The 26,836-nt window shown below is 54.1% G+C and overlaps 1 protein-coding gene across 1 annotated transcript in view; it reads left to right on the top strand.

Moving 5' to 3' along the window:
* Positions 1-26,836, top strand: part of LOC142923194 (uncharacterized) — a 58,413-nt gene that overhangs the window by 13,656 nt on the left and 17,921 nt on the right. Inside the window, exons 2-3 of the mRNA XM_076064117.1 lie at positions 9,439-10,926; positions 23,727-23,809. Coding sequence (XP_075920232.1) covers positions 9,439-10,428 — 990 coding nt within the window. The 3' untranslated portion in view covers positions 10,429-10,926; positions 23,727-23,809. The remainder of the gene's footprint in view (positions 1-9,438; positions 10,927-23,726; positions 23,810-26,836) is intronic.

Genomic DNA, 26,836 nt, shown 5'->3' with positions numbered 1-26,836 from the left:
GTGTCTCTCTGTGTGTGTCTCTGTGTGTGTCTGTGTGTGTGTCTGTGTGTGTCTCTGTGTGTTTCTCTGTGTGTGTGTCTCTGTGTGTGTGTCTCTGTGTGTGTGTCTCTGTGTGTGTCTCTGTGTGTCTCTGTGTGTTTCTTTGTGTGTGTCTCTGTGTGTGTGTCTCTGTGTGTGTCTCTGTGTGTGTCACTGTGTGTGTCTCTGTGTGTGTCTCTGTGTGTGTCTGTGTGTGTGTCTCTGTGTGTCTGTGTGTATATGTCTCTGTGTGTCTGTGTGTATATGTCTCTGTGTGTGTCTCTCTGTGTGTGTCTCTGTGTGTGTCTCTGTGTATGTCTCTGTGTGTGTGTCTCTGTGTGTGTCTGTGTGTGTGTCTCTGTGTGTGACTCTGTGTGGGTCTCTGTGTGTATGTGTCTCTGTGTGTGTGTCTCTGTGTGTGTCTCTCTGTGTGTCTGTGTGTGTGTCTCTGTGTGCCTCTGTGTGTGTCTGTGTGTGTGTCTCTGTGTGTGTGTGTCTCTGTGTGTGTGTGTGTCTCTGTGTGTGTGTCTCTGTGTGTCTGTGTGTGTGTGTCTCTGTGTGTCTCTGTGTGTCTGTGTGTGTGTGTGTCTCTGTGTGTGTCTGTGTGTGTGTCTCTGTGTGTGTCTCTGTGTGTCTCTGTGTTTGTCTCTGTGTGTGTCTCTGTGTGTGTCTCTGTGTGTATGTGTCTGTGTGTGTGTGTGTCGCTGTGTGTGTCTCTGTGTGTGTCTGTGTGTGTGTCTCTGTGTGTGTGTCTCTGTGTCTCTGTGTCTGTGTGTGTCTCTGTGTGTGTGTCTCTGTGTGTGTCTCTGTGTGTATGTCTCTGTGTGTGTGTCTGTGTGTGTGTGTGTCTCTGTGTGTGTGTCTCTGTGTGTGTGTGTTTGTGTGTGTCTCTGTTTGTGTCTCTGTGTGTGTATCTGTGTGTCTGTGTATATATGTCTGTGTGTGTCTCTCTGTGTGTCTCTGTGTGTGTCTCTGTGTGTGTGTCTCTGTGTGTGTCTCTGTGTGTGTATCTGTGTGTGTCTGTGTGTGTCTCTGTGTGTGTGTCTCTGTGTGTGTCTCTCTGTGTGTGTCTCTGTGTGTGTCTGTGTGTGTCTCTGTGTGTTTCTCTGTGTGTGTGTGTCTCTGTGTGTGTCTCTGTGTGTCTCTGTGTGTTTCTTTGTGTGTGTCTCTGTGTGTGTCTCTGTGTCTCTGTGTGTGTGTCTCTGTGTGTGTGTCTGTGTCTCTGTGTGTGTGTCACTGTGTGTGTCTCTGTGTGTGTCTCTGTGTGTGTCTGTGTGTGTGTCTCTGTGTGTGTCTCTGTGTGTTTGTCTCTGTGTGTGTCTCTGTGTGTGTCTGTGTGTGTGTGTCTCTGTGAGTGTCTGTGTGTGTGTCTCTGTGTGTGTCTCTGTGTCTCTGTGTGTGTGTCTCTGTGTGTGTGTCTGTGTCTCTGTGTGTGTGTCTCTGTGTGTCTCTTTGTGTGTCTCTGTGTGTGTGTCTCTGTGTGTCTCTGTGTGTGTCTCTGTGTGTGTCTCTGTCTCTGTGTGTCTCTGTGTGTGTCTCTGTGTGTCTCTGTGTGTGTCTCTGTGTGTGTCTTTGTTAGTGTCTCTGTCTCTGTGTGTGTCTCTGTGTGTCTCTGTGTGTGTGTCTCTGTGTGTGTGTCTGTGTGTGACTCTGTGTGTGTGTCTCTGTGTGTCTCTGTGTGTGTGTCTCTGTGTGTGTCTCTGTGTGTGTCTCTGTTTGTGTCTCTGTGTGTATGTGTCTGTGTGTGTGTCTCTGTGTGTGTCTCTGTGTGTGTGTCTCTGTGTCTGTGTGTCTCTGTGTGTGTGTCTCTGTGTGTGTGTCTCTGTGTGTGTTTCTCTGTGTGTCTCTGTGTGTGTCTCTGTGTGTGTCTCTGTGTGTGTGTCTCTGTGTGTGTGTCTCTGTGTGTATGTCTCTGTGTCTCTGTGTCTGTGTGTGTCTCTGTGTGTGTCTCTGTGTGTGTGTCTGTGTGTGTCTCTGTGTGTGGCTCTGTGTGTGTGTCTCTGCGTGTCACTTTATGTCTCTGTGTGTCTCTGTGTGTGTGTCTGTGTGTGTCTCTGTGTGTGTCTCTGTGTGTGTTTCTCTGTGTGTGTGTCTCTGTGTGTGTCTCTGTGCGTCTCTGTGTGTGTGTCTCTGTGTTTCTGTGTGTGTGTGTGTCTCTGTGTGTGTGTCTCTGTGTGTGTCTCTGTGTGTGTGTTTCTGTGTGTGTCTCTGTGTGTGTGTCTCTGTGTCTCTCTGTGTGTGTGTCTGTGTGTGTCTGTTTGTGTGTGTCTCTGTGTGTCTCTGTGTGTGTCTATGTGTGTGTCTCTGTGTGTGTGTCTCTGTGTGTGTCTCTGTGTGTGTGTCTCTGTGTGTATCTGTGTGTGTGTCTGTGTTTCTGTGTGTGTGTGTATCTGTGTGTGTGTGTCTCTGTGTGTGTCTCTGTGTGTGTGTGTCTGTCTATCTGTGTCTGTGTGTGTGTCTCTGTGTGTGTCTCTGTGTGTGTTTCTTTGTGTGTCTCTCTGTGTGTCTCTGTGTGTGTCTCTGTGTGTGTCTGTGTGTGTGTCTCTGTGTGTGTCTCTGTGTGTGTGTCTCTGTGTGTGTCTCTGTGTGTGTGTCTCTGTGTCTGTGTGTCTCTGTGTCTCTGTGTCTCTGTGTGTGTGTCTCTGTGTGCGTTTCTCTGTGTGTGTGTCTCTGTGTGTGTCTCTGTGTGTGTCTCTGTGTGTCTGTGTGTATATGTCTCTGTGTGTTTCTCTCTGTGTGTCTCTGTGTGTGTCTGTGTGTGTCTCTGTGTGTGTGTCTCTGTGTGTGTCTCTGTGTGTCTCTATGTGTGTGTCTCTGTGTGGGTCTGTGTGTGTCTCTGTGTGTGTCTGTGTGTGTCTCTGTGTGTGTCTCTGTGTGTGTCTCTGTTTGTGTGTCTCTGTGTGTGTCTCTGTGTGTCTCTTTGTGTGTGTCTCTGTGTGTGTGTCTCTGTGTGTGTGTGTCTCTGTGTGTGTGTTTCTGTGTGTGTCTCTGTGTGTGTTTCTCTGTGTCTCTCTGTATGTGTGTCTGTGTGTGTCTGTGTCTCTGTGTGTATGTGTCTCTGTGTGTGTGTCTCTGTGTGTGTCTTTGTGTGTGTGTCTCTGTGTCTGTGTGTCTCTGTGTGTGTCTCTGTGTGTGTCTCTGTGTGTGTTTCTCTGTGTGTGTGTGTCTCTGTGTGTGTCTCTGTGTGTGTGTCTGTGTGTCTGTGTGTGTGTGTGTCTGTGTGTGACTGTGTGTGTGTCTGTGTGTGTGTCTCTGTGTGTGTGTCTCTGTGTGTGTCTCTGTGTGTGTCTCTGTGTGTCTCTATGTGTGTGTCTCTGTGTGTGTCTCTGCGTGTCACTTTATGTCTCTGTGTGTCTCTGTGTGTGTGTCTGTGTGTGTCTCTGTGTGTGTCTCTGTGTGTGTGTCTCTGTGTGTGTGTCTCTGTGTGTGTCTCTGTGTGTCTCTATGTGTGTGTCTCTGTGTGTGTCTGTGTGTGTCTCTGTGTGTGTCTGTGTGTGTCTCTGTGTGTGTCTCTGTGTGTGTGTCTGTGTGTGTGTGTCTCTGTGTGTGTGTGTCTCTGTGTGTGTGTGTGTGTGTCTCTGTGTGTCTCTGTGTGTGTATCTGTGTGTCTGTGTGCATATTTCTGTGTGTGTGTCTCTCTGTGTGTGTCTGTGTGTGTCTCTGTGTGTGTCTCTGTGTGTGTGTCTCTGTGTGTGTCTCTGTGTGTGTCTCTGTGTGTGTCTGTGTGTGTCTCTGTGTGTCTCTGTGTGTGTCTCTCTGTGTGTGTCTCTCTGTGTGTGTCTCTGTGTGTGTCTGTGTGTGTGTCTGTGTGTGTCTCTGTGTGTTTCTCTGTGTGTGTGTCTCTGTGTGTGTGTCTCTGTGTGTGTGTCTCTGTGTGTGTCTCTGTGTGTCTCTGTGTGTTTCTTTGTGTGTGTCTCTGTGTGTGTGTCTCTGTGTGTGTCTCTGTGTGTGTCTCTGTGTGTCACTGTGTGTGTCTCTGTGTGTGTCTCTGTGTGTGTCTGTGTGTGTGTCTCTGTGTGTCTGTGTGTATATGTCTCTGTGTGTCTGTGTGTATATGTCTCTGTGTGTGTCTCTCTGTGTGTGTCTCTGTGTGTGTCTCTGTGTATGTCTCTGTGTGTGTGTCTCTGTGTGTGTCTGTGTGTGTGTCTCTGTGTGTGACTCTGTGTGGGTCTCTGTGTGTATGTGTCTCTGTGTGTGTGTCTCTGTGTGTGTCTCTCTGTGTGTCTGTGTGTGTGTCTCTGTGTGCCTCTGTGTGTGTCTGTGTGTGTGTCTCTGTGTGTGTGTCTGTGTGTGTGTCTCTGTGTGTGTGTCTCTGTGTGTCTGTGTGTGTGTGTCTCTGTGTGTCTCTGTGTGTCTGTGTGTGTGTGTGTGTCTCTGTGTGTGTCTGTGTGTGTGTCTCTGTGTGTGTCTCTGTGTGTCTCTGTGTTTGTCTCTGTGTGTGTCTCTGTGTGTGTCTCTGTGTGTATGTGTCTGTGTGTGTGTGTGTCGCTGTGTGTGTCTCTGTGTGTGTCTGTGTGTGTGTCTCTGTGTGTGTGTCTCTGTGTCTCTGTGTCTGTGTGTGTCTCTGTGTGTGTCTCTGTGTGTGTGTCTCTGTGTGTGTCTCTGTGTGTGTGTCTCTGTGTGTGTGTCTGTGTGTGTGTGTGTCTCTGTGTGTGTGTCTCTGTGTGTGTGTGTTTGTGTGTGTCTCTGTTTGTGTCTCTGTGTGTGTATCTGTGTGTCTGTGTATATATGTCTGTGTGTCTCTCTGTGTGTCTCTGTGTGTGTCTCTGTGTGTGTGTCTCTGTGTGTGTCTCTGTGTGTGTATCTGTGTGTGTCTGTGTGTGTCTCTGTGTGTGTGTCTCTGTGTGTGTCTCTCTGTGTGTGTCTCTGTGTGTGTCTGTGTGTGTCTCTGTGTGTTTCTCTGTGTGTGTGTGTCTCTGTGTGTGTCTCTGTGTGTCTCTGTGTGTTTCTTTGTGTGTGTCTCTGTGTGTGTCTCTGTGTCTCTGTGTGTGTGTCTCTGTGTGTGTGTCTGTGTCTCTGTGTGTGTGTCACTGTGTGTGTCTCTGTGTGTGTCTCTGTGTGTGTCTGTGTGTGTGTCTCTGTGTGTGTCTCTGTGTGTTTGTCTCTGTGTGTGTCTCTGTGTGTGTCTGTGTGTGTGTGTCTCTGTGAGTGTCTGTGTGTGTGTCTCTGTGTGTGTCTCTGTGTCTCTGTGTGTGTGTCTCTGTGTGTGTGTCTCTGTCTCTGTGTGTGTGTCTCTGTGTGTCTCTTTGTGTGTCTCTGTGTGTGTGTGTCTCTGTGTGTCTCTGTGTGTGTCTCTGTGTGTGTCTCTGTGTGTGTCTCTGTCTCTGTGTGTCTCTGTGTGTGTCTCTGTGTGTCTCTGTGTGTGTCTCTGTGTGTGTCTTTGTTAGTGTCTCTGTCTCTGTGTGTGTCTCTGTGTGTCTCTGTGTGTGTGTCTCTGTGTGTGTGTCTGTGTGTGACTCTGTGTGTGTGTCTCTGTGTGTCTCTGTGTGTGTGTCTCTGTGTGTGTCTCTGTGTGTGTCTCTGTTTGTGTCTCTGTGTGTATGTGTCTGTGTGTGTGTCTCTGTGTGTGTCTCTGTGTGTGTGTCTCTGTGTCTGTGTGTCTCTGTGTGTGTGTCTCTGTGTGTGTGTCTCTGTGTGTGTTTCTCTGTGTGTCTCTGTGTGTGTCTCTGTGTGTGTCTCTGTGTGTGTCTCTGTGTGTGTCTCTGTGTGTGTTTCTCTGTGTGTGTGTCTCTGTGTGTGTCTCTGTGCGTCTCTGTGTGTGTGTCTCTGTGTTTCTGTGTGTGTGTGTGTCTCTGTGTGTGTGTCTCTGTGTGTGTCTCTGTGTGTGTGTTTCTGTGTGTGTCTCTGTGTGTGTGTCTCTGTGTCTCTCTGTGTGTGTGTCTGTGTGTGTCTATGTGTGTGTCTCTGTGTGTGTGTCTCTGTGTGTGTCTGTGTGTGTGTGTCTCTGTGTGTATCTGTGTGTGTGTCTGTGTTTCTGTGTGTGTGTGTATCTGTGTGTGTGTGTGTCTCTGTGTGTGTCTCTGTGTGTGTGTGTCTGTCTATCTGTGTCTGTGTGTGTGTCTCTGTGTGTGTCTCTGTGTGTGTTTCTTTGTGTGTCTCTCTGTGTGTCTCTGTGTGTGTCTCTGTGTGTGTCTGTGTGTGTGTGTCTCTGTGTGTGTCTCTGTGTGTGTGTCTCTGTGTCTGTGTGTCTCTGTGTCTCTGTGTCTCTGTGTGTGTGTCTCTGTGTGCGTTTCTCTGTGTGTGTGTCTCTGTGTGTGTCTCTGTGTGTGTCTCTGTGTGTCTGTGTGTATATGTCTCTGTGTGTTTCTCTCTGTGTGTCTCTGTGTGTGTCTGTGTGTGTCTCTGTGTGTGTCTCTGTGTGTGTGTCTCTGTGTGTGTCTCTGTGTGTCTCTATGTGTGTGTCTCTGTGTGGGTCTGTGTGTGTCTCTGTGTGTGTCTGTGTGTGTCTCTGTGTGTGTCTCTGTGTGTGTCTCTGTTTGTGTGTCTCTGTGTGTTTCTCTGTGTGTCTCTTTGTGTGTGTCTCTGTGTTTCTGTGTGTGTGTCTCTGTGTGTGTGTCTCTGTGTGTGTGTGTCTCTGTGTGTGTGTTTCTGTGTGTGTCTCTGTGTGTGTGTCTCTGTGTCTCTCTGTATGTGTGTCTGTGTGTGTCTGTGTCTCTGTGTGTATGTGTCTCTGTGTGTGTGTCTCTGTGTGTGTCTTTGTGTGTGTGTCTCTGTGTCTGTGTGTCTCTGTGTGTGTCTCTGTGTGTGTCTCTGTGTGTGTCTCTGTGTGTGTTTCTCTGTGTGTGTGTGTCTCTGTGTGTGTCTCTGTGTGTGTGTCTGTGTGTCTGTGTGTGTGTGTGTCTGTGTGTGACTGTGTGTGTGTCTGTGTGTGTGTCTCTGTGTGTGTGTCTCTGTGTGTGTCTCTGTGTGTGTCTCTGTGTGTCTCTATGTGTGTGTCTCTGTGTGTGTCTCTGCGTGTCACTTTATGTCTCTGTGTGTCTCTGTGTGTGTGTCTGTGTGTGTGTCTTTGTGTGTCTCTGTGTGTGTCTCTGTGTGTGTGTCTGTGTGTGTGTCTTTGTGTGTCTCTGTGTGTGTCTCTGTGTGCGTCTCTGTGTGTGTGTCTCTGTGTGTCTCTGTGTGTGTCTCTGTGTGTGTGTCTGTGTGTGTGTCTCTGTGTGTGTCTCTGTGTGTGTGTGTGTCTCTGTGTGTGTGTCTCTGTGTGTGTGTCTGTGTGTGTGTCTCTGTGTGTGTGTCTCTGCATGTGTCTCTGTGTGTGTCTGTGTGTGTGTGTGTCTGTGTGTGTGTGTCTGTGTGTGTGTCTGTGTGTGTGTGTCTCTGTGTGTGTGTCTCTGCGTGTCACTTTATGTCTCTGTGTGTGTCTGTGTGTGTGTCTGTGTGTCTCTGTGTGTCTGTGTGTCTCTGTGTGTGTCTGTGTGTTTCTCTGTGTATGTGTCTCTGTGTATGTGTCTCTGTGTGTGTCTCTGTGTCTCTGTGTGTGTCTCTGTGTGTGTCTCTGTGTGTGTGTGTGTCTGTGTGTGTGTCTGTGTGTGTGTGTGTCTGTGTGTGTGTGTCTGTGTGTGTGTGTCTGTGTGTGTCTCTGTGTGTCTCTGTGTGTGTCTCTGTGCGTGTTTCTCTGTGTGTGTGTCTGTGTGTGTCTCTGTGTGTCTCTGTGTGTGTCTTTCTGTGTGTCTTTGTGACACACACTGAGAGACACACACAGCATGTGTCTCTGTGTGTGTGTCTCTGTCTGTGAGTGGGGAGTGGTGGTGCAGTAGTTAGCGCACTGTGTGAGTGGGGAGTGGTGGTGCAGTGATTAGCGCACTGTGTGTGTGTAGGGAGTGGTGGTGCAGTGGTTAGCGCACTGTGTGTGAGTGGTGGTGCAGTGGTGGTGCAGTGGTTAGCGCACTGTGTGTGTGAGGAGTGGTGGTGCAGTGGTTAGCGCACTGTGTGAGTGTGGGGAGTGGTGGTGCAGTGGTTAGCGCACTGTGTGTGTGAGGAGTGGTGGTGCAGTGGTTAGCGCACTGTGTGAGTGGGGAGTGGTGGTGCAGTGGTTAGCGCACTGTGTATGAGTGGGGAGTGGTGGTGCAGTGGTTAGCGCACTGTGTGTGTGTGGGGAGTGGTGGTGCAGTGGTTAGCGCACTGTGTGTGTGAGTGGGGAGTGGTGGTGCAGTGGTTAGCGCACTATGTGTGAGTGGGGAGTGGTGGTGCAGTGGTTAGCGCACTGTTTATGAGTGGGGAGTGGTGGTGCAGTGGTTAGCGCACTGTGTGAGTGAGTGGGGAGTGGTGGTGTAGTGGTTAGCGCACTGTGTGTGTGAGTGGGGAGTGGTGGTGCAGTGGTTAGCGCACTGTGTGTGTGTGGGGAGTGGTGGTGCAGTGGTTAGCGCACTGTCTGTGTGTGGGGGGAGCGGTGGTGCAGTGGTTAGCGCACTGTGTGTGTGTGGGGAGTGGTGGTGCAGTGGTTAGCGCACTGTGTGTGTGTCTGTGTGTGTGTTTCTACGTGTGTGTCTGTGTGTGTGTCTGTATGTGTGTCTGTGTGTGTGTCTGTATGTGTGTGTTTCTGTGCGTGTGTCTGTGTGTGTGTCTGTGTGTGTCTGTGTGTGTGTGTCTGTATGTGTGTGTCTGTATGTGTGTGTGTTTCTGTGTGTGTGTCTGTATGTCTGTGTGTGTGTCTCTGTGTGTTTCTGTGTGTGTGTCTGTGTGTGTGTGTTTCTGTGCGTGTGTCTGTGTGTGTGTCTGTGTGTGTCTGTGTGTGTGTGTCTGTATGTGTGTGTCTGTATGTGTGTGTGTTTCTGTGTGTGTGTCTGTATGTGTGTGTGTCTGTATGTGTGTGTGTTTCTGTGTGTGTGTCTGTATGTGTGTGTGTCTGTATGTGTGTGTGTGTCTGTATGTCTGTGTGTGTGTCTGTGTGTGTTTCTGTGTGTGTGTCTCTATGTGTGTGTGTGTGTCTGTGTGTGTGTGTCTGTGTGTGTGTCTGTGTGTGTGTTTCTGTGTGTGTGTCTGTGTGTGTGTCTGTATGTCTGTGTGTGTGTCTGTGTGTGTGTCTGTGTGTGTCTAACTCTGCACTTGCCCCTACAGCCTTGCCAGACGCTACCTGGGGGAGCTTTGTCTGTCCTGAGAGTCACGTGCCGATTGAGGGTGGGGCTCCCCCCTCCCCCCTCCCCCCCCGTGTCCCTCCGCCCCTCCCCAAGACGTCTCGACCAGTGTCTTAGTGTCTCTCTCCCAGTGTCTCAGTGTCTCTGTGTGTCAGTGTCTCTGTGTGTCATTGTGTCAGTGTGTCAGTGTCTCAGTGTCTCTCTCCCAGTGTCTCAGTGTCTCTGTGTGTCAGTGTCTGTCAGTCCTAGTGTCTCAGTGTCTCAGTGTCTCTCTCCCAGTGTCTCAGTGTCTCTCTCCCAGTGTCTCAGTGTCTCAGTGTCTCTCTGTGTCAGTGTCTGTCAGTCCTAGTGTGTCAGTGTGTCAGTGTCTCTCTCCCAGTGTGTCAGTGTGTCAGTGTCTCTGTGTCTCTCAGTGTCTCAGTGTCTCTCTCTCCCAGAGTCTCAGTGTCTCAGAGTCTCAGTGTCTCTCTCCCCGTGTCTCAGTCCCAGTGTCTCAGTGTCTCAGTGTCTCTCTCCCCGTGTCTCAGTGTCAGTGTCTCTCTCTCCCAGTGTCTCAGTCACTTTGTCTCTCTCTCCTAGTGTCTCTGTGTCTCTGTGTCTCTCAGTGTCTCTGTGTCTCTCAGTGTCTCTCAGTGTCTCTCAGTCCCAGTGTCTCAGTGTGTCAGTGTCTCTGTGTCTCTGTGTCTCTCAGTGTGTCAGTGTCTCTGTGTCTCAGTGTCTCTGTGTCTCTCAGTGTGTCAGTGTCTCTGTGTCTCAGTGTCTCTGTGTCTCTCAGTGTGTCAGTGTCTCTGTGTCTCTCAGTGTGTCAGTGTCTCTGTGTCTCTCAGTGTCTCAGTGTCTCTGTGTCTCTGTGTCTCTCAGTGTCTCAGTGTCTCTCAGTGTCTCTCAGTGTCTCAGTGTCTCTGTGTGTCAGTGTCTCTGTGTCTCTCTGTGTCTCTGTGTCTCTCAGTGTCTCAGTGTCTCTCAGTGTCTCTCAGTGTCTCAGTGTCTCAGTGTCTCTGTGTGTCAGTGTCTCTGTGTCTCTGTGTCTCTCAGTGTCTCAGTGTCTCTCAGTGTCTCTCAGTGTCTCTCAGTGTCTCTGTGTGTCAGTGTCTCTGTGTCTCAGTGTCTCTGTGTCTCTGTGTCTCTCAGTGTCTCAGTGTCTCTCAGTGTCTCTCAGTGTCTCAGTGTCTCTGTGTGTCAGTGTCTCTCTCTCAGTGTCTCAGTGTCTCTGTGTCTCAGTGTCTCAGTGTCTGAGTGTCTCAGTGTCTCTGTGTCTCTCTCCCCGTGTCTCAGTGTCTCTGTGTCTCTCTCTCCTAGTGTCTCAGTGTCTCTGTGTCTCAGTGTCTCTCTCTCCTAGTGTCTCTGTGTCTCTGTGTCTCTCTCTCCTAGTGTCTCTGTGTCTCTGTGTCTCAGTGTCTCTCTCTCAGTGTCTCTCTCCCCGTGTCTCTGTGTCTCAGTGTCTCAGTGTCTCTGTGTCTCAGTGTCTCTCTCCCCGTGTCTCAGTGTCTCAGTGTCTCTCTGTCTCAGTGTCACAGTGTCTCTCTCCCAGTGTCTCAGTGTCTCCGTGTCTCTCTCCCAGTGTCTCAGTGTCTCCGTGTCTCTCTCCCAGTGTCTCAGTGTCTCCGTGTCTCAGTGTCTCTCTCCCCGTGTCTCAGTGTCTCAGTGTCTCTCTCCCCGTGTCTCAGTGTCTCTCTCCCCGTGTCTCAGTGTCTCTCTCCCCGTGTCTCTCTCCCCGTGTCTCAGTGTCTCTCTGCTCTCACGATGTTCACGGCTTTGAGGTTCGCGACCACGAGGCTCTGCCAAGCGCAGCCCCTGCTGCTGATGATGATGCTGATGATGATGCATCATCCTCATGGTGAGTGGGTGGGTGAGTGGGTGGGTGGGTGAGTGAGTGGGTGAGTGAGTGAGTGGGTGGGTAGGTGAGTGAGTGGGTAGGTGGGTGGGTGAGTGAGTGGGTGGGTGGGTGGGTAGGTGAATGAATGAGTGCGTGGGTGAGGGAGAGGGTGGGTGAGTGAGTGAGTGGGTGGGTGAGTGAGTGGGTGGGTGGGTGGGTAGGTGAGTGAGTGGGTAGGTGGGTGGGTGAGTGAGTGGGTGGGTGGGTGAGTGGGTGAGTGGGTGGGTGGGTGGGTGAGTGGGTGGGTGGGTGAGTGGGTGGGTGGGTGAGTGAGTGGGTGGGTGGGTGGGTGAGTGGGTGAGTGAGTGAGTGGGTGGGTGAGTGGGTGGGTGGGTGAGTGGGTGGGTGGGTGGGTAGGTAAGTGGGTGGGTGGGTGGGTAGGTGAGTGAGTGGGTGAGTGGGTGGGTGGGTGAGTGGGTGGGTGGGTGAGTAAGTGAGTGGGTGGGTGAGTGAGTGGGTGAGTGGGTGGGTGAGTGAGTGGGTGAGTGAGTGAGTGGGTGAGTGAGTGGGTGGGTGGGTGGGTAGGTGAGTGAGTGAGTGAGTGTGTGGGTGGGTGGGTGAGTGAGTGGGTGGGTGGGTGAGTGGGTGGGTGAGTGAGTAGGTGAGTGGGTGGGTGGGTAGGTGAGTGAATGAGTGGGTGGGTGAGTGAGAGGGTGGGTGAGTGAGTGAGTGGGTGGGTGAGTGAGTGGGTGGGTGAGTGAGTGGGTGGGTGGGTGGGTAGGTGAGTGGGTGAGTAGGTGAGTGGGTGGGTGAGTGCGTGAGTGGGTGGGTGAGTGAGTGGGTGGGTGAGTGGGTGAGTGAGTGGGTGGGTGAGTGGGTGGGTGGGTGAGTGGGTTGGTGGGTGGGTGGGTGGATGGGTGAGTGAGTGGGTGGGTGGGTGAGTGAGTGGGTGGGTGAGTGAGTGAGTGGGTGGGTGGGTGAGTGGGTGGGTGAGTGCGTGAGTGGGTGGGTGAGTGAGTGAGTGGGTGGGTGAGTGGGTGAGTGAGTGGGTGAGTGAGTGAGTGGGTGGGTGAGTGGGTGAGTGAGTGGGTGGGTGAGTGGGTGGGTAGGTGAGTGAGTGGGTGGGTGAGTGAGTGGGTGGGTGGGTGAGTGAGTGGGTGGATGGGTGGGTGAGTGAGTGGGTGGATGGGTGAGTGAGTGGGTGGGTGAGTGATTGAGTGGGTGGGTGAGTGGGTGGGTGGGTGAAAGGGTGAGTGAATGAGTGAGTGGGTGGGTGAGTGAATGAGTGAGTGGGTGGGTTAGTGAGTGAGTGAGTGGATGGCTGGTTGGGTGTGTATGTGTGTCTGTGTCTGATTCCCGCTCACGGCCAACACCACCACAGTGATGATTATCCGAACCGGTCCTGGGCCTCCTCTAGGTCGACTCAGCCTCAACTGAGTGCCACCTGGTGTAGCAGTGGTGTAGTGAACATCGCTAGCACTGGGAGAGAGACAAAGGCGGCCGGGCGTGGTGGTGCTGACCACCCACCCCCTCTGTGTGTGTAGCCACAGTGCCGGTAGCCTTCATAGGTGCAGCACTTGCCCCTACAGCCCTGCTAGAGGCTACCTGGGGGAGCTTTGTCTGTGTGTCTAACACTGCACTTGCCCCTACAGCCCTGCTAGAGGCTACCTGGGGGAGCTTTGTCTGTGTGTGTCTAACTGCACTTGCCCCTACAGCCCTGCTAGAGGTTACCTGGGGGAGCTTTGTCTGTGTGTCTAACACTGCACTTTCCCCTACAGCCCTGCTAGAGGCTACCTGGGGGAGCTTTGTCTGTGTGTGTGTCTAACTGCACTTGCCCCTACAGCCCTGCTAGAGGCTACCTGGGGGAGCTTTGTTTGTGTGTGTGTCTAACTGCACTTGCCCCTACAGCCCTGCAAGAGGCTACCTGGGGGAGCTTTGTCTGTGTGTGTCTAACACTGCACTTGCCCCTGCAGCCCTGCTAGAGGCTACCTGGGGGAGCTTTGTCTGTGTGTCTAATTGCACTTGCCCCTACAGCCCTGCTAGAGGCTACCTGGGGGAGCTTTGTCTGTGTGTCTAACACTGCACTTGCCCCTACAGCCCTGCTAGATGCTACCTGGGGGAGCTTTGTCTGTGTGTGTCTAACAATGCACTTGCCCCTACAGCCCCTGCTAGAGGCTACCTGGGGGAGCTTTGTCTGTGTGTCTAACACTGCACTTGCCCCTACAGCCCTGCTAGAGGCTACCTGGGGGAGCTTTGTCTGTGTGTGTGAGACACTGCACTTGCCCCTTCTAGAGGCTACCTGGGGGAGCTTTGTCTGTGTGTGTATAACACTGCACTTGCCCCTACAGCCCTGCTAGAGGCTACCTGGGGGAGCTTTGTCTGTGTGTCTAATACTGCACTTGCCCCTGCTAGAGGCTACTTGGGGGAGCTTTGTCTGTGTGTGTCTAACACTGCACTTGCCCCTACAGCCCTGCTAGAGGCTACCTAGGGGAGCTTTGTCTGTGTGTGTCTAGCACTGCACTTGGCCCTACAGCCCCTGCTAGAGGCTACCTGGTGGGAGCTTTGTCTGTGTGTATAACACTGCACTTGCCCCTGCTAGAGGCTACCTGGGGGAGCTTTGTCTGTGTGTGTCTAACACAGCACTTGGCCCTACAGCCCCTGCTAGAGGCTACCTGGGGGAGCTTTGTCTGTGTCTAACACTGCACTTGCCCCTACTAGAGGCTACCTGGGGGAGCTTTGTCTGTGTACTCTCCTGTACTTTGCGTTCCGATTATGTAAAAGTGTGAAGACTTTATAGAGACAAAGTTCCCCCAGGCAACAACCCAGACCGTTAGGGGCAAGTGACTGTGGTGAGTGGGTGAGTGGGTGGGTGGGTGAGTGGGTGGGTGGGTGAGTAAGTGAGTGGGTGGGTGAGTGAGTGGGTGAGTGGGTGGGTGAGTGAGTGGGTGAGTGAGTGAGTGGGTGAGTGAGTGGGTGGGTGGGTGGGTAGGTGAGTGAGTGAGTGGGTGAGTGGGTGGGTGAGTGAGTGGGTGAGTGTGTGAGTGAGTGGGTGGGTGAGTGGGTGGGTGAGTAAGTGAGTGGGTGGGTGAGTGAGTGGGTGAGTGGGTGGGTGAGTGAGTGGGTGAGTGAGTGAGTGGGTGAGTGAGTGGGTGGGTGGGTGGGTAGGTGAGTGAGTGAGTGGGTGAGTGGGTGGGTGAGTGAGTGGGTGAGTGTGTGAGTGAGTGGGTGAGTGGGTGAGTGGGTGAGTGGGTGAGTGAGTGTGTGAGTGAGTGGGTGAGTGGGTGAGTGAGTGAGTGGGTGAGTGAGTGAGTGGGTGAGTGGGTGAGTGAGTGTGTGAGTGAGTGGGTGGGTAAGTGAGTGAGTGAGTGGGTGGGTTAGTGAGTGAGTGAGTGGGTGAGTGAGTGAGTGAGTGGGTGGGTGAGTGAGTGAGTGGGTGGGTGAGTGAGTGTGTGAGTGGGTGAGTGAGTGAGTGAGTGGGTGAGTGAGTGGGTGAGTGAGTGAGTGAGTGGGTGGGTGAGTGAGTGGGTGAGTGAGTGGGTGAGTGAGTGAGTGAGTGGGTGAGTGAGTGGGTGAGTGAGTGAGTGTGTGAGTGGGTGAGTGAGTGAGTGAGTGGGTGGGTGAGTGTGTGAGTGGGTGAGTGAGTGGGTGGGTGAGTGAGTGAGTGAGTGGGTGAGTGAGTGTGTGAGTGGGTGAGTGAGTGAGTGAGTGGGTGAGTGAGTGGGTGGGTGAGTGAGTGAGTGGGTGTGGTATGGGGTGAGTGGGTGAGTGGGTGAGTGGGTGAGTGAGTGAGTGGGTGAGTGAGTGAGTGGGTGAGTGGGTGAGTGAGTGGGTGGGTGAGTGGGTGGGTGAGTGTGTGAGTGAGTGGGTGAGTGGGTGAGTGAGTGTGTGAGTGAGTGAGTGGGTGGGTGAGTGGGTGGGTGAGTAAGTGAGTGGGTGGGTGAGTGAGTGGGTGAGTGGGTGGGTGAGTGAGTGGGTGAGTGAGTGAGTGGGTGAGTGAGTGGGTGGGTGGGTGGGTAGGTGAGTGAGTGAGTGGGTGAGTGGGTGGGTGAGTGAGTGGGTGAGTGTGTGAGTGGGTGGGTGAGTGAGTGGGTGAGTGGGTGAGTGAGTGAGTGGGTGGGTTAGTGAGTGAGTGAGTGGGTGAGTGAGTGGGTGGGTGAGTGAGTGAGTGGGCGAGTGAGTGAGTGAGTGGGCGAGTGGGTGAGTGTGAGTGGGTGGGTGGGTGGGTGGGTGAGTGAGTGAGTGGGTGAGTGAGTGGGTGGGTGAGTGAGTGAGTGGGTGTGGTATGGGGTGAGTGGGTGAGTGGGTGAGTGGGTGAGTGAGTGAGTGGGTGAGTGAGTGAGTGGGTGAGTGGGTGAGTGAGTGGGTGGGTGAGTGGGTGGGTGAGTGTGTGAGTGAGTGGGTGAGTGGGTGAGTGAGTGTGTGAGTGAGTGAGTGGGTGGGTGAGTGGGTGGGTGAGTAAGTGAGTGGGTGGGTGAGTGAGTGGGTGAGTGGGTGGGTGAGTGAGTGGGTGAGTGAGTGAGTGGGTGAGTGAGTGGGTGGGTGGGTGGGTAGGTGAGTGAGTGAGTGGGTGAGTGGGTGGGTGAGTGAGTGGGTGAGTGTGTGAGTGGGTGGGTGAGTGAGTGGGTGAGTGGGTGAGTGAGTGAGTGGGTGGGTTAGTGAGTGAGTGAGTGGGTGAGTGAGTGGGTGGGTGAGTGAGTGAGTGGGCGAGTGAGTGAGTGAGTGGGCGAGTGGGTGAGTGAGTGAGTGGGTGGGTGGGTGGGTGAGTGAGTGAGTGGGTGAGTGAGTGGGTGGGTGAGTGAGTGAGTGGGTGAGTGAGTGGGTGAGTGAGTGAGTGTGTGAGTGGGTGGGTGAGTGAGTGAGTGGGTGAGTGGGTGGCTGAGTGAGTGGGTGAGTGTGTGAGTGAGTGGGTGAGTGGGTGAGTGAGTGTGTGAGTGAGTGGGTGGGTGAGTGAGTGGGTGAGTGGGTGAGTGAGTGAGTGGGTGGGTTAGTGAGTGAGTGAGTGGGTGAGTGAGTGGGTGGGTGAGTGAGTGAGTGGGCGAGTGAGTGAGTGAGTGGGCGAGTGGGTGAGTGAGTGAGTGGGTGGGTGGGTGGGTGAGTGAGTGAGTGAGTGGGTGAGTGAGTGGGTGGGTGAGTGAGTGAGTGAGTGGGTGAGTGAGTGGGTGAGTCAGTGAGTGAGTGGGTGAGTGTGTGGGTGAGTGAGTGAGGGTGTGGGTGAGTGAGTGAGTGGGTGAGTGGTTGAGTGAGTGGGTGAGTGGGTTGGTGGGTGGGTGAGTGAGTGAGTGGGTGAGTGAGTGAGTGAGTGGGTGAGTAAGTGAGTGGGTGGGTGAGTGAGTGAGGGGCGAGTGAGTAAGTGAGTGGGTGAGTGAGTGAGTGGGTGAGTGGGTGAGTGAGTGAGTGAGTGGGTGAGTGAGTGGGTGGGTGAGTGAGTGAGTGAGTGGGTGAGTGAGTGAGTGAGAGGGTGAGTGAGTGAGTGGATGAGTGGGTGGATGGATGGGTGGGTGCGTGAGTGAGTGAGTGGGTGAGGGAATGATTGAGTGGGTGAGTGAGTGGGTGGGTGAGTGAGTGAGTGGGTGAGTGGATGGGTGTGTGGGTGAGTGGGTGAGTGATTAGGTGGGTGAGTGAGTGGGTGGGTCAGTGAGTGAGTGAGTGGGTGAGTGAGTGAGTGAGAGTGTGGGTAAGTGAGTGAGTGAGTGGGTGAGTGGGTGGGTGGGTGGGTGGATGGATGGGTGGGTGAGTGTGTGGGTGGGTGGGTGGGTGAGTGAGTGGGTGAGTGAGTGGGTGGGTGGGTGGGTGAGTGGGTGGGTGAGTGAGTGGGTGAGTGAGTGAGTGGGTGGGTGAGTGGGTTAGTGAGTGGGTGAGTGGGTGAGTTAGTAAGTGGGTGAGTGGGTGGGTGGGTGAGTGAGTGAGTGGGTGGGTGAGTGGGTGAGTGAGTGAGTGAGTGACTGGGTGAGTGGGTGAGTGAGTGAGTGAGTGACTGGGTGAGTGGGTGAGTGGGTGGGTGAGTGAGTGGGTGAGTGAGTGGGTGGGTGGGTGAGTGAGTGGGTGAGTGGATGGGTGTGTGGGTGAGTGGGTGAGTGATTAGGTGGGTGAGTGAGTGAGTGGGTGAGTGAGTGAGAGTGTGGGTAAGTAAGTGAGTGAGTGGGTGGGTGGATGGATGGGTGGGTGAGTGGGTGGGTGGGAGGGTGAGTGAGTAAGTGAGTGGGTGGGTGGGTGAATGTGTGGATGGGTGAGTGGGTGAGTGAGTGAGTGGGTGAGTGAGTGGGTGGGTGAGTGGGTGGGTGAGTGGGTGAGTGAGTGAGTGGGTGGGTGGGTGGTGAGTGGGTGAGTGAGTGGGTGAGTGAGTGGGTGACTGAGTGACTGGGTGAGTGGGTGAGTGGGTGGGTGGGTGGGTGAGTGAGTGGGTGGGTGAGTGGGTGAGTGAGTGGGTGAGTGAGTGAGTGAGAGGGTAGGTGAGTGAGTGAGTGGGTGAGTGAGTGGGTGAGTGGGTGAGTGAGTGGTTGGGTGGGTGAGTGGGTGAGTGAGTGGGTGAGTGGGTGATTGAGTGGGTGGGTGAGTGAGTGGGTGAGTGAGTGAGTGAGTGGGTGAGTGTGAGTGAGTGAGTGGGTGAGTGAGTGAGTGAGTGGGTGAGTGAGTGAGTGAGTGGGTGAGTGAGTGATTGGGTGGGTGGGTGGGTGATTGAGTGGGTGAGTGACTGAGTGGGTGAGTGTGTGAGTGAGTGAGTGGGTGAGTGAGTGAGTGGGTGGGAGGGTGAGTGAGTGGGTGGGTGGGTGAGTGGGTGAGTGGGTGAGTGAGTGGGTGGGTGAGTGGGTGAGTGGGTGGGTGCGTGGGTGAGTGATTGGGTGAGTGTGTGGGTGGGTGAGTGAGTGAGTGGGTGAGTGGGTGAGTGAGCGAGTTAGTGGGTGAGTGAGTGAGTGGGTGAGTGAGTGAGTGTGTGGGTAAGTGAGTGAGTGAGTGGGTGGGTGGGTGGATGGATGGATGGGTGAGTAGGTGGGTGGGTGGGTGAGTGAGTGGGTGGGTGGGTGAGTGAGTGAGTGGGTGAGTGAGTGGGTGAGTGGGTGGGTATGTGGGTGAGTGTGTGGGTGAGTGGGTGGGTTAGTGAGTGGGTGGGTATGTGGGTGAGTGTGTGGGTGGGTGAGTGAGTGGGTGGGTGGGTGAGTGAGTGGGTGGGTGGGTGGGTGAGTGAGTGGGTGAGTGGGAGAGTGGGTGGGTGGGTGAGTGGGTGAGTGAGTGAGTGAATGGGTGGGTGAGTGGGTGGGTGAGTGGGTGGGTGGGTGAGTGAGTGGGTGGGTGCGTGAGTGGGTGAGTGAGTGGGTGGGTGGGTGAGTGGGTGAGTGAGTGAGTTAGTGGGTGAGTGAGTGAGTGGGTGAGTGAGTGAGTGAGTGTGTGGGTAAGTGAGTGAGTGGGTGGGTGGGTGGATGGTTGGGTGAGTGAGTGAGTGGGTGAGTGGGTGAGTGAGTGAGTCAGTAAGTGGGTGAGTGAGTGGGTGAGTGGGTGGTAGAGTGAGTGGATGGATGGGTGGTTGAATGGGTGATTGGGTCAGTGGGTGGGTGGGTGAGTGCGTGAGTGGGTAGGTGAGTGGGTGGGTGGGTGAGTGAGTGGGTGGGTGCGTGAGTGGGTGAGTGAGTGGGTGGGTGGGTGAGTGGGTGAGTGGGTGAGTGAGTAAGTTAGTGGGTGAGTGAGTGAGTGGGTGAGTGAGTGAGTGAGTGTGTGGGTAAGTGAGTGAGTGGGTGGGTGGGTGGATGGGTGGGTGAGTGAGTGAGTGGGTGAGTGAGTGGGTGGGTGGGTGGGTGAGTGAGTGAATGGGTGGGTGAGTGAGTGAGTGGGTGAGTGAGTCAGTCAGTAAGTGGGTGGTTGGGTGAGTGAGTGGGTGAGTGAGTGGGTGGGTGAGTGGGTGAGTGAGTGAGTGGGTGAGTGAGTGAGTCAGTAAGTGGGTGAGTGAGTGCGTGAGTGGGTAGGTGAGTGGCTGCGTGAGTGAGTGATTGAGTGGGCGGGTTGGTGAGTGGGTGGGTGGGTGAGTGGGTGGGTGGGTAAGTGGGTGGGTGGGTGAGTGGGTGGGTGGGTGAGTGGCTGGGTGAGTGGGTGTGTGGGTGGGTGGGTGAGTGAGTGAGTGGGTGAGTGGGTGAGTGAGTGGGTGGGTGAATGAGTGAGCGGGTGGGTGAGTGAGTGGGTGGGTTAGTGGGTGAATGAGTGGGTGAGTGAGTGAGTGAGAGGGTGGGTAAGTGAGTGAGTGAGTGGGTGAGTGAGTGAGTTAGTGAGTGGGTGAGTGAGTGGGTGGGTGGGTGAGTGGGTGAGTGGGTGAGTGAGTGAGTGGGTGAGTGAGTGAGTGAGTGGGTGAGTGAGTGGGTGGTTGAGTGGGTGGGTGAGTGAGTGGGTGAGTGAGTGGGTTATTGAGTGGGTGAGTGAGTGGGTGGGTGAGTAGGTGGGTGAGTGAGTGAGTGGGTGGGTGGGTGGGTGAGTGGGTGAGTGGGTAGGTGGGTGAGTGGGTAGGTGGGTGAGTGGGTAGGTGGGTGAGTGAGTAGGTGGGTGAGTGGGTGGGTAGGTGGGTGAGTGAGTGGGTGGGTGCGTGAGTGGGTGAGTGAGTGGGTGGGTGGGTGGGTGAGTGGGTGAGTGGGTGAGTGAGTGAGTTAGTGGGTGAGTGAGTGGGTGAGTGAGTGAGTGAGTGGGTGGGTGGGTGGATGGGTGGGTGAGTGAGTGAGTGGGTGAGTGAGTGAGTGGGTGAGTGAGTGAGTGGGTGAGTGAGTGGGTGGGTGGGTGAGTGAGTGAATGGGTGGGTGAGTGAGTGAGTGGGTGAGTGGGTGAGTTGGTGAGTGAGTGACTGGGTGGTTGGGTGAGTGAGTGGGTGAGTGAATGGGTGGGTGAGTGGGTGAGTGAGTGAGTGGGTGAGTGAGTGAGTCAGTAAGTGGGTGAGTGAGTGGGTGAGTGGGTGAGTGGGTGGTAGAGTGAGTGGATGGATGTGTGGGTGAGTGGGTCGGTGATTGGGTGGGTGGGTGAGTGGGTGAGTGAGTGAGTGGGTGAGTGAGTGAGTGGGTGAGTGAGTGGGTGGGTGGGTGAGTGGGTGAGTGGGTAGGTGGGTGAGTGGATGGATGGGTGGGTGAATGGGTCGGTGATTGGGTGGGTGGGTGAGTGAGTGAGTGGGTGAGTGAGTGGGTGAGTGGGTGGGTGAGTGGGTGGGTGAGTGAGTGAGTGGGTGGGTGGGTGAGTGGGTGAGTGGGTAGGTGGGTGAGTGGGTGAGTGAGTGAGTGGGTGGGTGCATGAGTGAGTGGGTGAGTGAGTGGGTGGGTGGGTGAGTGAGTGAGTGGGTGAGTGAGTGAGTTAGTGGGTGAGTGAGTGAGTGGGTGAGTGAGTGAGTGAGTGGGTGGGTGGGTGGGTGGATGGATGGGTGGGTGGGTGAGTGAGTGGGTGAGTGAGTGAGTGAGTGGGTGGGTGCATGAGTGGGTGAGTGAGTGGGTGAGTGAGTGGGTGGGTGGGTGAGTGAGTGAGTGGGTGAGTGGGTGAGTGAGTGAGTTAATGAGTGAGTGAGTGGGTGAGTGAGTGAGTGAGTGTGTGAGTAAGTGAGTGAGTGGGTGGGTGGGTGGGTGGATGGATGGGTGGGTGAGTGAGTGAGTGGGTGAGTGAGTGGGTGAGTGAGTGAGTGGGTGAGTGAGTGAGTCAGTAAGTGGGTGAGTGAGTGGGTGAATGGGTGAGTGGGTGGTAGAGTGAGTGGATGCATGGGTGGGTGAGTGGGTCGGTGAGTGGGTGGGTGGGTGAGTGAGTGAGTGAGTGGGTGAGTGAGTGAGTGAGTGGGTGAGTGAGTCAGTCAGTAAGTGGGTGAGTGAGTGAGTGGCTGAGTTGGTGAGTGAGTGACTGGGTGGTTGGGTGATTGAGTGGGTGAGTGAGTGGGTGGGTGGGTGAGTGAGTGAGTGAGTGGGTGAGTGAGTGAGTGAGTGGGTGAGTGAGTCAGTCAGTAAGTGGGTGAGTGAGTGAGTGGGTGAGTTGGTGAGTGAGTGACTGGGTGGTTGGGTGATTGAGTGGGTGAGTGAGTGAGTGGGTGGGTGGGTGAGTGAGTGAGTGGGTGAGTGGGTGAGTGAGTGAGTTAGTGGGTGAGTGAGTGAGTGGGTGAGTGAGTGAGTGAGTGGGTGGGTGGGTGGATGGATGGGTGGGTGAGTGAGTGGGTGAGTGAGTGAGTGGGTGGGTGCATGAGTGGGTGAGTGAGTGGGTGAGTGAGTGGGTGGGTGGGTGAGTGAGTGAGTGGGTGAGTGGGTGAGTGAGTGAGTTAGTGAGTGAGTGAGTGGGTGAGTGAGTGAGTGAGTGTGTGAGTAAGTGAGTGAGTGGGTGGGTGGGTGGGTGGATGGATGGGTGGGTGAGTGAGTGAGTGGGTGAGTGAGTGGGTGAGTGAGTGAGTGGGTGAGTGAGTGAGTCAGTAAGTGGGTGAGTGAGTGGGTGAGTGGGTGAGTGGGTGGTAGAGTGAGTGGATGCATGGGTGGGTGAGTGGGTCGGTGAGTGGGTGGGTGGGTGAGTGAGTGGGTGGGTGAGTGAGTGAGTGGGTGAGTGAGTCAGTCAGTAAGTGGGTGAGTGAGTGAGTGGGTGAGTTGGTGAGTGAGTGACTGGGTGGTTGGGTGATTGCGTGGGTGAGTGAGTGGGTGGGTGGGTGAGTGAGTGAGTGGGTGGGTGAGTGAGTGAGTGAGTGGGTGAGTGAGTCAGTCAGTAAGTGGGTGAGTGAGTGAGTGGGTGAGTTGGTGAGTGAGTGACTGGGTGGTTGGGTGATTGAGTGGGTGAGTGAGTGGGTGGGTGGGTGGGTGAGTGAGTGAGTGGGTGAGTGAGTGAGTGGGTGAGTGAGTGGGTGGGTGGGTGAGTGAGTGAATGGGTGGGTGAGTGAGTGAGTGGGTGAGTGGGTGAGTTGGTGAGTGAGTGACTGGGTGGTTGGGTGAGTGAGTGGGTGAGTGAGTGGGTGGGTGAGTGGGTGAGTGAGTGAGTGGGTGAGTGAGTGAGTCAGTAAGTGGGTGAGTGAGTGGGTGAGTGGGTGAGTGGGTGGTAGAGTGAGTGGATGGATGTGTGGGTGAGTGGGTCGGTGATTGGGTGGGTGGGTGAGTGGGTGAGTGAGTGAGTGGGTGGGTGGGTGGGTGAGTGGGTGAGTGGGTAGGTGGGTGAGTGGATGGATGGGTGGGTGAGTGGGTCGGTGATTGGGTGGGTGGGTGAGTGAGTGAGTGGGTGAGTGAGTGGGTGAGTGGGTGGGTGAGTGGGTGGGTGAGTGAGTGGGTGGGTGGGTGAGTGGGTGAGTGGGTAGGTGGGTGAGTGGGTGAGTGAGTGAGTGAGTGGGTGTATGAGTGGGTGAGTGAGTGGGTGAGTGAGTGGGTGGGTGAGTGAGTGAGTGGGTGAGTGAGTGAGTTAGTGGGTGAGTGAGTGAGTGGGTGAGTGAGTGAGTGGGTGGGTGGGTGGATGGATGGATGAATGGGTGGGTGAGTGAGTGGGTGAGTGAGTGAGTGAGTGGGTGGGTGCATGAGTGGGTGAGTGAGTGGGTGAGTGAGTGGGTGGGTGGGTGAGTGAGTGAGTGGGTGAGTGGGTGAGTGAGTGAGTTAGTGAGTGAGTGAGTGGGTGAGTGAGTGAGTGAGTGTGTGAGTAAGTGAGTGAGTGGGTGGGTGGGTGGGTGGATGGATGGGTGGGTGGGTGAGTGAGTGGGTGAGTGAGTGATTGGGTGAGTGAGTGAGTCAGTAAGTGGGTGAGTGAGTGGGTGAGTGGGTGGTAGAGTGAGTGGATGCATGGGTGGGTGAGTGGGTCGGTGAGTGGGTGGGTGGGTGAGTGAGTGAGTGGGTGGGTGAGTGAGTGAGTGAGTGGGTGAGTGAGTCAGTCATTAAGTGGGTGAGTGAGTGAGTGGGTGAGTTGGTGAGTGAGTGACTGGGTGGTTGGGTGATTGAGTGGGTGAGTGAGTGGGTGGGTGAGTGGGTGAGTGAGTGAGTGGGTGAGTGAGTGAGTCAGTAAGTGGGTGAGTGTGTGGGTGAGTGGGTGGTAGAGTGAGTGGATGGATGGGTGGGTGAGTGGGTCGGTGAGTGGGTGCGTGTGTGAGTGGGTGAGTGAGTGAGTCAGTAAGTGGGTGAGTGAGTGGGTGAGTGGGTGGGTGAGTGGGTGAGTGGGTGAGTTGGTGAGTGAGTGACTGGGTGGTTGGGTGAGTCAGTGGGTGAGTGAGTGGGTGGGTGAGTGGGTGAGTGAGTGGGTGAGTGAGTGAGTCAGTAAGTGGGTGAGTGAGTGGGTGAGTCAGTAAGTGGGTGAGTGAGTGGGTGGGTGAGTGAGTGAGTGAGTGGGTGAGTGGGTGAGTTGGTGAGTGAGTGACTGGGTGGTTGGGTGAGTGAGTGGGTGGGTGAGTGGGTGAGTGAGTGGGTGAGTGAGTGAGTCAGTAAGTGGGTGAGTGAGTGGGTGAGTGGGTGAGTGGGTGGTAGAGTGAGTGGATGGATGGGTGGGTGAATGGGTGAGTGGGTGGGTGAGTGGGTGAGTCGGTGGGTGAGTGGGTGAGTCGGTGGGTGAGTGCGTGAGTGCGTAGGTGAGTGGGTGCGTGAGTGGGCGGGTGGATAGGTGAGTGGGTGGGTGAGTGATTGAGTGGGTGGGTGGGTGAGTGGGTGGGTCGGTGGGTGAGTGGGTGAGCGAGTGGGCGAGTGAGTTGGTGGGTGAATGAGTGAGCGGGTGAGTGTATGAGTGGGTAATTGGTTGAGTGAGTGACTGACTGACTGAGTGAGTGACTGAGTGAGTGACTGAGTGAGTGACTGACTGAGTCACTAACCACTCAGAAGTTGACAAGGCAGTCACTAACTCTGACTCCAGCCTGTGTCTCCGTCTCTCTGTGTGCGTTGCAGGTGTCTGCCCATTCCACATTCCCATGGAAAGTGAATTTCTGCCAGTCGAGCTGCATTGGGAAGTGCCTTCTGGGCACCACGAGGTGAAAATGCAAAGCTCCCCCAGGTAGCCCCCAGCAGGGCTCTAGGGGCAAGTGCAGTGTTAGTTGTAGTGAGTAGCAGCACCGCCTATGATGTACACACAGACAAAGCTTTCCCTATTGGGTGAGTGGGTGAGTCGGTGGGTGGGTGGGTGGATGGGTGAGTGGGTGGGTGGGTGGATGGGTGAGTGGGTGGGTGGGTGGATGGGTGAGTGGGTGGGTGGATGGGTGAGTGGGTGGGTGGATGGGTGGGTTGGTGAGTGGGTGGGTGGGTGGGTGTATGGGTGAGTGGGTGGATGGGTGAGTGGGTGGATGGGTGGGTGGGTGAGTCAATGGGTGAGTGAATGGGTGAGTGGGTGAGTGGATGGATAGTTGGGTGAGTGAGTTGGCAGGTGAGTGGATGGGTGAATGAGTGGGTGGGTGAGTGGGTGGGTGGATGGGTGAGTGGGCAGGTGAGTGGGTGGGTGAATGAGTGGGTGGGTGGGTGAGTGGGTGGGTCGGTTAGTGGGTGGCTGAGTGAGTGAGTGGGTGGATGAGAGGGTGGGTGAATGATTGGGTGAATGATTGGGTGAGTGAGTGAGTCTGGGATGTCCAACTTGACCTGGGTCACACGAATCACTAAACTCAACACAAATGACAATTTGTACACAACCACCGCTTATCATGCAGAGAGGAATTCTAAACATTGCCTAACACAAAGCTCCTGGGTAGTGTAAGTCTATGGTTAGTGTGGGTCTATGGGGATTCTATGGGTTGTGTAAGTCTATGGTACAGTGTTGAGTCTATGGTGCAGTGTTGAGTCTATGGTGCAGTGTTGAGTCTATGGTGCAGTGTTGAGTCTATGGGCAGTGTTGAGTCTATGGGCAGTGTTGAGTCTATGGGCAGTGTTGAGTCTATGGGCAGTGCTGAGTCTATGGTGCAGTGTTGAGTCTATGGTGCAGTGTTGAGTCTATGGGGCGGTGTTGAGTCTATGGTGCAGTGTTGAGTCTATGGTGCAGTGTTGAGTCTATGGGGCGGTGTTGAGTCTATGGTGCAGTGTTGAGTATATGGTGCAGTGTTGAGTCTATGGTACAGTGTTGAGTCTATGGTGCAGTGTTGAGTCTATTGGGCAGTGTTGAGTCTATGGTACAGTGTTGAGTCTATGGGTAGTGTTGAGTCTATGGGCAGTGTTGAGTCTATGGGCAGTGTTGAGTCTATTGGGCAGTGTTGAGTCTATGGGCAGTGTTGAGTTTATGGTGCGGTGTTGAGTCTATGGGCAGTGTTGAGTTTATGGGCAGTGTTGAGTCTATGGGCAGTGCTGAGTCTATGGTGCAGTGCTGAATCTATGGTGCAGTGTTGAGTCTATGGGAAGTGTTGAGCTTATGGTGCAGTGTTGAGTCTATGGTGCAGTGTTGAGTCTATGGTACAGTGTTGAGTCTATGGTGCAGTGTTGAGTCTATGGTACATTGTTGAGTCTATGGGCAGTGTTGAGTCTATGGGCAGTGTTGAGTTTATGGTGCGGTGTTGAGTCTATGGGCAGTGTTGAGTTTATGGGCAGTGTTGAGTCTATGGGCAGTGCTGAGTCTATGGTGCAGTGCTGAATCTATGGTGCAGTGTTGAGTCTATGGGCAGTGTTGAGCTTATGGTGCAGTGTTGAGTCTATGGTGCAGTGTTGAGTCTATGGTACAGTGTTGAGTCTATGGTGCAGTGTTGAGTCTATGGTACATTGTTGAGTCTATGGGCAGTGTTGAGTCTATGGGCAGTGTTGAGTCTATGGTGCAGTGTTGAGTCTATGGTGCAGTGTTGAGTCTATGGTACAGTGTTGAGTCTATGGGCAGTGTTGAGTCTATGGGCAGTGTTGAGTCTATGGGCAGTGTTGAGTCTATAGTGCAGTGTTGAGTCTATGGGCAGTGTTGAGTCTATGGGCAGTGTTGAGTCTATGGTGCAGTGTTGAGTCTATGGGTAGTGTTGAGTCTATGGGCAGTGTTGAGTCTATGGTGCAGTGTTGAGTCTATGGGTAGTGTTGAGTCTATGGTGCAGTGCTGAGTCTATGGTGCAGTGTTGAGTCTATGGTACAGTGTTGAGTCTATGGGCAGTGCTGAGTCTATGGTACAGTGTTGAGTCTATGTTGCAGTGTTGAGTCTATGGTGCAGTGTTGAGTCTATGGTGCTGTGTTGAGTCTATGGGCAGTGCTGAGTCTATGGTGCAGTGCTGAATCTATGGTGCAGTGTTGAGTCTATGGTGCAGTGTTGAGTCTATGGTGCAGTGTTGAGTCTATGGTGCAGTGTTGAGTCTATGGGCAGTGTTGAGTCTATGGGCAGTGCTGAATCTATGGTGCAGTGTTGAGTCTATGGTGCAGTGTTGAGTCTATGGTGCAGAATTGAGTCTATGGGCAGTGTTGAGTCTATGGCGCAGTGTTGAGTCTATGGGCAGTGTTGAGTCTATGGGCAGTGTTGAGTCTATGGTGCAGTGTTGAGTCTATGGTGCAGTGTTGAGTCTATGGTGCAGTGTTGAGTCTATGGGCAGTGATGAGTCTATGGGCAGTGTTGAGTCTATGGGCAATGTTGAGTCTATGGTGCAGTATTGAGTCTATGGGCAGTGTTGAGTCTATGGTGCAGTGTTGAGTCTATGGGAAGTGTTGAGTCTATGGGCAGTGTTGAGTCTATGGGCAATGTTGAATCTATGGTGCAGTGTTGAGTCTATGGTGCAGTGTTGAGTCTATGGGGTAGTGTTGAGTCTATGGTGCAGTGTTGAGTCTATGGTGCAGTGTTGAGTCTATGGGTAGTGTTGAGTCTATGGGCAGTGTTGAGTCTATGGTGCAGTGTTGAGTCTATGGTACAGTGTTGAGTCTATGGTGCAGTGTTGAGTCTATGGTACAGTGTTGAGTCTATGGGCAGTGTTGAGTCTATGGGCAGTGTTGAGTCTATGGTGCAGTGTTGAGTCTATGGTGCAGTGTTGAGTCTATGGTACAGTGTTGAGTCTATGGGCAGTGTTGAGTCTATGGGCAGTGTTGAGTCTATGGGCAGTGTTGAGTCTATGGTGCAGTGTTGA

The sequence above is a fragment of the Petromyzon marinus genome, unplaced genomic scaffold, assembly GCF_048934315.1.
Source record: "Petromyzon marinus isolate PM22_M1 ecotype Great Lakes invasive population unplaced genomic scaffold, UKy_Petmar_22M1.pri1.0 PM_Scaffold_320, whole genome shotgun sequence".
Classification (NCBI taxonomy): domain Eukaryota; kingdom Metazoa; phylum Chordata; class Hyperoartia; order Petromyzontiformes; family Petromyzontidae; genus Petromyzon; species Petromyzon marinus.
The sequence above is the reverse complement of the archived record's forward strand: the minus strand, read 5'-3'. Positions and strand labels throughout refer to the sequence as shown.